Source organism: Nicotiana sylvestris, chromosome 9, assembly GCF_000393655.2.
Source record: "Nicotiana sylvestris chromosome 9, ASM39365v2, whole genome shotgun sequence".
In the NCBI taxonomy this organism is placed as follows: domain Eukaryota; kingdom Viridiplantae; phylum Streptophyta; class Magnoliopsida; order Solanales; family Solanaceae; genus Nicotiana; species Nicotiana sylvestris.
The window spans coordinates 1639646-1650483 of NC_091065.1; the positions used below are offsets into that span (position 1 = coordinate 1639646).

The following is a 10838-nucleotide window of genomic DNA, read 5'->3' on the forward strand; positions in this document are numbered from 1 at the left end:
CCCACTTGTAGGATTATACCGGTTGTTGTTGTTGTTGTTGTTCTTTTGTAGCGTCTTCATGGTTTCAAGCAGCATGGCTGCGCTTTTCTTGGTAAAGTTCATAAGGAGTAATTGCTGATTTTTTCCCTAACACTTTAAGATACATTATTTTAAATGCATTTGTTTTCTTGAGCTTCGTCCCATATTATATAATTATTATTGTTTTTTTTTAATCAAAGGCAATATTCAAATGCCTTAATCCACATGAAAGTGAGTCTGCAATTGGAATTTTTACCGTTTGCATATTTCTTCATTTTTATATACCAAATCCAACCTAATTACCTCAACCAATAATATCCTATATGCCCACTAGCTGCTTTAAATAATTCTTCAACTCATATTTTATATGGTTAATTTATAAATAAAAAAATCAACTATTAAGAAATAATTCAACAAAAAATCAATTTATAAGCAATTTACGACAATTAATTAAAGCAACTCAAATATGAAGATGCATTTAAGTTAACGAAAATTCTACGGGCCGTTACAGACTCCCGCTTAGGAATATTCGTCCTCAAATGTCGTATCGCGAGTATTCTTGAGTCCATGAGTGACCCTTGGCCATTTTCTTACTTCCTCTTGGATTCAAAACCTTGACTAACTCTCCGAGTTCTTAAATTTTTGTCTCGTTTTCTTTGTAACTAGAGTTATTCAATTATTTACAACCTGTTTAAACTACACAATAACATCTTGCATATTCGACTACTCCATTCCCAGGTAATTAACTCCTTTATCGTATGGTTGCACCACAACACTTTCATTGAAATAACCAGCTTCTACCTTAATTGTCCTACTTGTCTACTTGATAATAACTCTTTTCATAGGGAAAATCCTCACGTGGGCGGGCTAAGACCCGACCCATATTACTAATAATCTCCCAGTATAATATTATTAGTGGGGTCTGACGAGGGTAGTGTGTACGCAGACCTTACCCATACTCTAGGATAGAGAGACTGTTTCCAATAGACTCTCGGCTTCCTTCCCTCCAAGAACTCCCACCTTGCTCTTGGGGTGACTCGAACTCACAACCTCTTAGTTGGAAGTGGAGTTTGCTTACCATAAGAGCAATACCTACTTGAAATAGGTAAAAACCAGACAAGGAATGTCAAGCTTTTAGAAAGTAATTTTGTTTTGTTAATCAAACAACAACAACAACAACCCAGTATAATCTCACAAGTGGGGTCTGGGAGGGTAATATGTACGCAGACCTTACCCCTAACCCGAAGGATACAGAGCCTGTTTCCAGGAGACCTCGGGTTTTGTTAATCAAGATTATATTATATTTCTGTTTCCAAAAAATTAAAAACTCAATAACTAAAAAACCCAAATTAGATAAAAATCCAGCAGTTTACACTATGTATCCAGCTGCACTTTGTCACCTGACAACATGAAACCAATAATCTTGCTCTAGCGTGTAAGAATATACATACAACAGACTCAGAACCAATTCTCTCCTCCCTTTTTTTCTCCCCTTCCTACAGAGAGAGAAACTCGAATTTTTAGAGAGAGAAAGTGCAATTTTTGCAGGGGAGAAATGGCAGGAGGGAGAATAGATCTAGACGGCAATGTTATAAAGCCGATGAAAATATGCATGATCGGCGCCGGTGGTTTCATTGGGTCCCACTTATGTGAGAAGCTGATGAATGAAACGCCGCACACGGTGCTCGCTGTCGATGTTTACAGTGATAAAATCAAGCATCTACTTGAACCGGCTGATCTCCCTTGGACCGGTCGTATTCAGTTCCATAGAATTAATATTAAGAATGATTCTCGCCTTGAAGGTCTCATCAAAATGGCAGATCTGGTAATTTCACTGCATTTGTGTATATATATACCGATTAAAAAGATATTTACAGTTATGTGATATTCTTTCCTTTTTAAGTCTGTTTTAAAAAGAACGATACATTTTCATATATAGAATCAATTTAATTTAAAACTTCTCATTTTACTTAAATGTGATGTGAGCAACGCTGTTCTGCCATTTACAATAGTTGTTGTAATATATAATGTGTTCTGTTTGTTGGAATTTTGGGTATTTAACTTCTGCTGGTTGGTTTAAGTTCCTTTTTGGTGTATTTTCCTTGCTACTTATTTTGGAAAATTTTAACAATCGAAGCATAACGAACTGAATCTCAATTGATCTGATAGGAAAGCTGCAATGCGATTGCTGCTTCTTGTTGAATTTTTCCCAAGTTTGGACAGTAGGATGAGGATTTGCTGTGTGTATTGCAACATTCTTCAACTATTGGAAGTTCATTTTTCTTTTTTCTTTTAGTTGCTATTTCTAAGATTTGTTCTTATTTTTTTTCGTTAAGTCAGTAGCACATTTCATGAAGAGCTTGAATTTTTTTAAAAATAAGAGTAAGCATTTCTTGGGATCTATATGTGAATTTAAGATGTATTTTGATTTAAAAATTGATTCTTTGTCTTGATTCTAGGGAGAATTTCGATGATATAGTTTAATTTTCATTGTAATTATGGATTATCATAAACTTCTACATATTTTCAGATTTAATTGCCTAGAATTTAATATGTCGATCCAAGCATGTCTTTTGGCTATTGCTAACCTTTTGTTTTCTTGTGATATAGGTTGTAAATCTTGCTGCGATCTGCACGCCAGCTGATTATAATACTCGTCCACTTGACACAATCTACAGCAACTTCATTGACGCTTTACCAGTGGTATGCATATCAGATTTATAACTTCACATAGTTATTATAAATAAATGAGTGTAGTTTAAAGAGGGTTTCCATTTGTAACTGATGAAGCACAATTTTGGTCAGAAAGATTTCACCTTTTCTGTCAGTAGTTGATGTTAATTGCTGATTCAGGTTAAATACTGCTCAGAAAATGGAAAGCGTCTCATTCACTTTTCCACTTGTGAAGTTTATGGGAAAACCATAGGTGCCTTTTTACCCGAAGACAGCCCATTGCGACAGGTAAGAGTTCACTTTCTTCATGTTATTACTCTTGTTAAATCTCAAACTTTTGCAAAATCTCGATCTGTTATTTTCTCTGTGTCTCATTTATGTTCTTGAACTATCCTTTAATTGTGTATACTTCCTGTTTTTTCAAAAACAAAGGGATAATATGGTACTAGTGATGCATACTAAACTGTCTTTTAGTGAAATGATATTTGATAAGCGTAAAAGGGTCTGATATACCCCTCTACCTTGTTTTTTGGTATAATCCTATCCCCTGTTATACTTTTTTGGCCATATTTGTCGCTGCCGTCTGCCAAAGTTTTAAATTTACCACTCCTTTGATGGAATTGACATGTGCACCCTCTAATCAAAAGACCTAACCCACAAACTAAAAACCGCACACCCAAATAAAACCCAAGACCCAGCCGACCCGTGTCCCTCTTATATTTTTACCCAAACCCTGAACAATAAATATTCCTTAATCCCAACTGAGTTAGGCTCAACTACATGGATTCTCTATGTCTATTCTGTGCCATTCAGCCCTGTTTTATTACAATACTTAAAAATTAGGGGTCTCTAAAACTAGGGAGTTTCTCAAATGTCCAGCTAACACCATCAGATCAATTTACAGGGAAATTCTTCTTCATTTTCCTTTGTCATATTGTCTCTAACTTCTTTTTAAAAAAATAAATTATTTGGTTTTATTATTTTAAGGAACTCAAATCTAGGCTTTGGTTACAATACACAGGAGAGCTTTTAATAGCTCCGAGACATGTTTTCTGTCGGGTGCCCTACAAATCTAAAGCCTTAAACAGCCAATGAAAAGTGGAATCATAGTCCGCATTTGTTGCAGTTCTAAGTTTGTTTTTTGCTTCTGAAAAGTGATTCTTGTTCCTCTTTTTTTTTGAGCCATTTTTTGCTTTTCTAGAAGCTAATTCTCTTTTACTCTTTCATTCAGAAATTCGCCTCCAAACGCCACTACATTTTTGTTATCATTTTCATTTTTTCCTTTTCAAAAGATCTCACACATCTCCCTGCATACAATCTCTAACCAAACTCCTAAATGGTATTTTCTTTAGTTAATCTATAACATTCTTTCGTGGAATGTTCTGATACTTCCCTGATTATTTCTAGGATCCTGCTTACTATGTCCTTAAGGAAGATGTCTCTCCTTGTATTTTTGGATCTATTGAGAAGCAAAGGTGGTCCTACGCATGTGCAAAGCAATTGATTGAGAGGTTGATCTATGGTATGCTATGCTATCTATACCTTCCTCTGACTGTTCTATACTTGAATCTCTTATCATATATTTCTCACTTATTATGTTTTGCAGCTGAGGGTGCTGAGAATGCCTTAGAATTCACCATTGTTAGGCCCTTCAACTGGATTGGTCCGAGGATGGATTTCATACCTGGGATTGATGGTCCTAGCGAAGGTGTTCCGAGAGTGTTGGCTTGCTTTAGTAATGTACGTTTTTTTTTTGGGAGTTTAAGGTCATCTGATGCTAGTATGTGTTTTAATTTCATCATCTCATTATTTCTTTTGCAGAATCTTTTAAGACATGAACCACTAAAGCTAGTGGACGGTGGACACTCGCAAAGAACCTTCATATATATTAAGGATGCTATTGAAGCTGTTCTCCTGATGATTGTGAGTTTTGACATCTTCAGCCCCTTGTTCTTGTTTTTGAAATGCACTATGTTCAATAGTGATTCATGCGACTTTTCTCTCAGGAAAATCCTACACGGGCTAATGGGCAGATCTTTAATGTCGGCAATCCTAATAATGAAGTCACTGTTAGGCAGCTAGCTGAAATGATGACTCAGGTAATTAAGTGATCTCTTTGTCATTTTCCCTGCATCTTCTCGCGGTGTCTATTGCTTCAGCTTTATATTTCTCGAGCATATTTTCTGCACCTTGTCAATTTCTCTCAGCTCTTTTTCATGCATCACAACAGGTGTATTCAAAGGTGAGTGGAGAATCTCCTCTTGAAACACCCACCATTGATGTAAGTTCTAAAGAATTTTACGGCGAGGGGTACGATGACAGTGACAAACGAATTCCAGACATGACCATAATTAACAGACAGCTCGGTAATAATCTGCTTCTTTATTGATCGAGAAATGACAACTCCTGAAAGCCAAAAATTATCTGACTCTTGGATTGACTGACTGTATGACCAGGTTGGAACCCGAAGACATCCCTATGGGACTTGCTTGAATCCACGCTGACATACCAACATAGGACTTATGCTGAGGCTGTCAAGCAGGCGATGTCAAAGACAACTGCAAATTGAATCTGAAATCGGAGCAGTGGTTAGTGTGTGCTTCATGTTGACAGGCTTTCATATTCTCTTTGCGAATCTTCATCTACTCGGTTTGACTTCATACATGTATCTTTTTGCCATCTACGTTGTTTTGGGAAAAAACAATATCTACGTCGTGCAAATCTATAATAGCTCACAGTCGTAAACATCGTCACTAGTTCATTATGTACAACAGTTATGTTACATTAGACTAAGGAAGCATATAGTCTGCTCTTTAGATATTGTTGTCATTCATATTATCATTCTTTCTTCTGGAAGCAGTTTGTATTATTCCACTGAGATTTTCCTAATTTATTACTATAATTTATTATTCGTCTGACGATGGGATTATACTTCCCAGGGTAGGGGTAAGGTCTGCGTACACACTACCCTCCCCAGACCCCACATACTGGGTGGTTGTTGTTATTGTTGTTGTTGTTGTCTGATTAAATGATCCTTTTATTTCAATGTGTATTTTAGAGAATATCACTATCAACTTCTAAGTGCTGGCTTTTACCATATTACTTTGGCTGCATTGTGTCTTTTTTCTGCTATGCCGTTCTTAGACTTGTTCATAACTTTACATGCAGTTGTCGAATTGTGTGATTATCTCATCTAAAATTTTACAGCGAGGCTTGAACTCAAAGCCTCTATCCAGTGATACCATGTTAAAGTGTGACCATCTCATTTTAAGACTTGAATTGTTAGAAAGAACACACATTTATTTACTTATGTCTTTAGCAATAATAACGTAAATTATAAACGAAGCAAAATAACAGGCCTCGATGGGCTGAAATGACAATAAAGCTAACAATCTTGGAGATAATCGAATGGGATTTTTTTATACCTATATATTATTTGAAACTTTATTACTCTTAATGTCTATGTTTAACTAATTACCTAGCATAAACAAGTTTTGTTTATCAAATATATACAATCCATCTTAAAAGGCTCTCAATTCATTATTTGTGGCTTCAATCAAGGGATTTAGTTACACTATTTCCTTTTTTTTTTCTCCTCTTCTCTTTCCTTATTTTTCTTCCGCCTTAATATACGGTAATCAATTAAAGTTGGAGGAACCTAAACTGATAGTCCGCATAGCGAGTCACGTTAATTAATTGTTTAATTTACTGAATAAAGATTCAACATTGTGCCCTAATTAAAACAGCCATCGTTGTCAAAATGTGGCTAAAGCCAAAGGCATTGGAAGGACTTGAGTTAATTAAAGCTGAGAGCACAGTAGTCAAATTAAAAGAATTATGACTCAAGATTAAGATATTACTCCTAATGAAAATAAATGGTGTGTTTTTAGTCGCTGGCGGTGTTGTTTGGTCAATAGGTAATTATATGAGATTTTTTCGTTCTTATACACTATTTGAAATTTATTTATAATTTATCAACAACTTTCATATATATTAAAAATAAATTTTATACAACTAAATATACATTATACACTTATTTACAACTAATCTACAATTTTCATACATTATTTCTACACAGTTAAATATAATTATATCATACAACTTAAATACAATTTATATACAGATTTTATACAATATGTCTTTTGTATATTTTATATCTAATTTATACATAGTAAAAATAAATTCCGTACAACTAATTATATGTTATACAATTTATCTACAAATTTCATACATTATTTCTATCCATTTAAATACAACTACAATAACATACAACTTAAATACAAACTTTATATAATATGTCTTTTGTATATTTTGTATCTGATTTATACATAGTAAAAACAAATTTCATACAACTAATTATGTATTATACAACTTATCTACAATTTTCATACATTATTTCTACTCAGTTATATACAACTACAATATCATACAACTTAAATATAATTTTTATACAATGTTGTTCAACTTTCATACAATAGTTAAATGAATAAAAGAAAAATAAATAAACAACATAATACAATTTTTCTACAATTTTTTCAATATAATGTATGTCATGTCTTCTTCTTCTTCTTCTTCTTCTTCTTCTTCTTCTTCTTCTTCTTTCAATATGAAATTCAGCCAAAACCAAGTTTAATATTCACCAAAACTCCTCAAAATTGAGATATAAACTCCAAACCATATTCCCAATTATTTGCAACAACACCCAATCCAAACAAATAATGATTTTTGAAAATCCAAATTCGAATTCAAAGCTTTTTAATGGCTGTCAATGGTGGAATTACTGCTCTCTTTTCCTTTGCTTTACATTACTGAAATTTGGGTTTGAGAGATAGAGAGAGACATAGAGAGAATTCTCAATTCTTTGCAACAACATCCAATCCAAACAAACAATGTCTTTTGAAAACCCAAATTCGAATTCAAAGCTTCAAAACTTTTAATGGTTGTCAATGGTGGATGGGTTACAGATTTTCGATAGTTTTAGAAGAGGAAATACTGGGTGATTGAAGAGAAAATCGTGGGGTGTGGTTTGATAAATGGGTGAGGGGGTGGGATTTGGAGAGAGAAACTTGGGGGGAGTGAGAATATACGGTAGAGTTAAATTAGGAGACTAATTAATACCATTAAAACTCCTAAAATGTATATAAATGGTAATTAAGTATATAAACGGTAATTATGTTAAAAGTTAATCATGGAGGGTAATATAGTTTACTATACGGAAAATGGTCAAATATGCCCTTATACTATTGAAAAAGGTCTAATATTATCCTCTGTTATACTATCATTCCAAATATAGCCCTAACATCATACTATCGGTCCAAATATATCCCTGACATCATGAAAGTGGTACAAACCTACCCTTCCTCCGTTAACTGCCTCCCATATGAATACATTTTATTGCTACCTCACTACCAAGTTCAACTACTTTGAAGTTCTATCATTATTTTGAAGACTTCACTACCTCTACTTACTGTTGCTTTTCAAAATACCTGTTGCTTCTCCGGTCGATCCTGGAATTGTACATACCTTTCACTTGACCTTATAATTTTTTATTTTATTTTGCATTTTCTTGTGTTGCCGCTGAATTTGCAAGACCTATTTTAGGGAAAATTTAGTAGCACTTTTATTTTAACATAAGACATAAAGAGAGAAAAAAATGGTAGCCTTCCAGAAATGTGGTTGAAGAGAAAGAAACAAAAAAAATTAACTCTCGTGTCTAGGTTGTTTTTCTTTCTCATCATGGTCAATTTTGAAACCTTAAACTAGTTTGCCTGTATCTTTGCTTAGTATTTTATATAAAACAAGATGTATTTTCGTTCATATAAGCATGAATTTTGAGTAGCAAAATCAGAATTTTCTCGGTTCACATTGTTTCATATTATCTTTAATTGTTAGCATTTCTTTTGATATAGTTTGTTTGTATATCTATGATCTGTAATTTTTCTTCAAATGAAAGGGAAAGAAAGGTTGTGGGGAAGGGATGAAAATGGGAGTATAATTGACAATGAAATGTTGTCATAGGGAGACAGTTAACGGAGGAAGGGTAGGTTTGTACCACTTTTATGATGTCGGGGATCTATTTGGACCAATAGTATGACGTTAGGGATATATTTAACCTGATAGTATAACAAAGGGCAATATTAAACCTTTTTCAATAGTATAGGGGCATATTTGATCCTTTTCCGTTTACTACATAACATAGGAATGTAAAAATCTCTAATCGAATTGTATTTGACAAAAAGTATTTTAGAGGGGAACACTAAAGAGCCTTGATTGGTGAAACTGTTTTTCGATGCCCTCTACCGGTTAAAATAATATGGGTTAGCCAGTTTTCAGATTGGTCATTCAAAAATAGCCAGCATTTACAAAGTCATTGAAAAATAGCCACTATTTTGCTGCAATAGGGACCGGTCTAGTATAATATACTGGAGATCTGCGCACATGTGTATGAACTTTCAGCATATTATGCTGGAACTCCAACACGTGGAAAGTTCTAGCATAATATACTGGAGATTGGAGCACCTGTGTATGAACTTCTAGCATATTATATTGGACTGGTATATTATACTGGAACTCCATTATATTATGCTAGAGTTCTAGTATACTTATGCTGGAACTCCATTATAATATGCTCGAGTTCCAGTATACTTATGCTGGAACTCCAGTATATTATGCTGAAGTATTTTCCGGATTTTGCACAGTATTTTCGGTCAAATTTATCTTTACATGAAAAGTGGCTAAATTTCGATTATTTTTGAAACTGTGGCTATTTTTGAACGACCACTTGTAAATCTGGCTATTTTTTAATTTCTCCCCTCTACCGGAGATACAGAGACAATATTTATAATCACCGACAGTGGCGAAGTTAGGAATTTCCCCAAGGATGTTCAAATTTTAAAGAAGTGAAAAATTCTCGACAAAGGGTGTTCAATATGTGTTATATACCTCTAAAATATAATATTTTACCTATATATACAGTATAATTTTTCGATTAAGGATGGATAATTGACCGCCCTCATGACCATGTGGCTTCGCCCATGATCATAGGGGAGCGTTGTCGTTCCAAGTTTTCTTATCTTTAATCTGGAGCTTTATTTGCCACGTGTCATTTTCTAAATACGTTATGTGGAAAAGGATTATTTTTACCAATACAATAACTAGCATAGTCTTACCAGTATCACTAAACTATAAGCCTTGATAGTGCAAATTATTATCTAAATGATAATTTCACTGAGGGAATTAAACAATGTTATACATAGGAAGTTATGATAAATTGGAAGATTTTTTGCTTTAAGGTTATACTTAATGTAGGTGAATATATGTTCTTGATATATTTTGGACAAATAATTAAATCTAAATCAAAAAAATATGGAATGTGTTCTTTAAATAAGTCTCTAATTTTAAAAAGCATATTAGAAGTAATTGAATATAAAAGTTAATTAACTACTTTGAAGTTAGAACATAATTTTCAAAAAGAAAAAAAGTACTCCATATATGAATTTTTTTTTTAGAAAATAAATTTAAAGCCTCTTATTAAATTTTGGTTTTAGGCCACCAATTATATTGAGTCGCCCCTAATGTTTATTACTTAACCATGATCAAATGATATGTATTGTCACTTTAATTTTTAATTGTTAAAATGAAAATGTTTAATTTGGTGTGAGGCTCGTGTAAGTTTTTTTTCCCTCTTTCTTTATTTCTTTCCTTTTCTTTTGCATATCTTTTTCCTCCTTGTTTCTAATATTACAAAACACTATTAAATTAGAAATAGCCTGATTTACAACTGCTAATTAAAATTAGTCACAGTTTTAAAAGTAATCGAAATTTAGTCACTTTTTCATGTAAAAATAAACTCTGAACAAATATACCCTTAAAATCCGAAAACATTCCAGCATAATATGCTGGGATTCGAAAATTTTATATATAAGATTCAAGCATAATATGTGGGAAGTTTATAATGTGCTGCAGTTCCAACATAATATACTGGAAATTTATATGCAGAAGCTCCATAATCCATCATATTATGCTGGAACTTTCCGTGTTTCAACTAAAATATTTTTGTCCAGATTTTATCTCTACATAAAATAGTAGCTATTTTTAAGGACTTTGCAAATGTTAGCTATTTCTCAATCGTCGATTCGAAAACTGGC

At 33.3% G+C, this 10838-nt stretch overlaps 1 protein-coding gene across 1 annotated transcript; it reads left to right on the plus strand.

Annotated features, from left to right (window-relative positions):
* The first annotated feature begins 1401 nt into the window (after positions 1-1401).
* Positions 1402-5609, plus strand: LOC104237969 (UDP-D-apiose/UDP-D-xylose synthase 2-like). Its single transcript, XM_009792219.2, has 9 exons — positions 1402-1843; positions 2629-2721; positions 2872-2979; positions 4099-4213; positions 4298-4431; positions 4513-4614; positions 4698-4790; positions 4922-5057; positions 5148-5609. The coding sequence occupies exons 1-9, from the start codon at positions 1574-1576 to the stop codon at positions 5258-5260; spliced, it is 1164 nt and encodes a 387-aa protein (XP_009790521.1). The 5' UTR covers positions 1402-1573; the 3' UTR covers positions 5261-5609.
* The last annotated feature ends 5229 nt before the right edge of the window (positions 5610-10838 follow it).

Bases quoted from the DNA above. Each gene is read 5' to 3' on its own strand.
- LOC104237969 (XM_009792219.2), top strand. From the start codon at position 1,574: ATGGCAGGAGGGAGAATAGATCTAGACGGCAATGTTATAAAGCCGATG. The intron at 4,432-4,512 runs GTACGTTTTTTT...TTTCTTTTGCAG, and splicing joins TGTTGGCTTGCTTTAGTAAT to AATCTTTTAAGACATGAACC. The intron at 5,058-5,147 runs GTAATAATCTGC...CTGTATGACCAG, and splicing joins CATAATTAACAGACAGCTCG to GTTGGAACCCGAAGACATCC.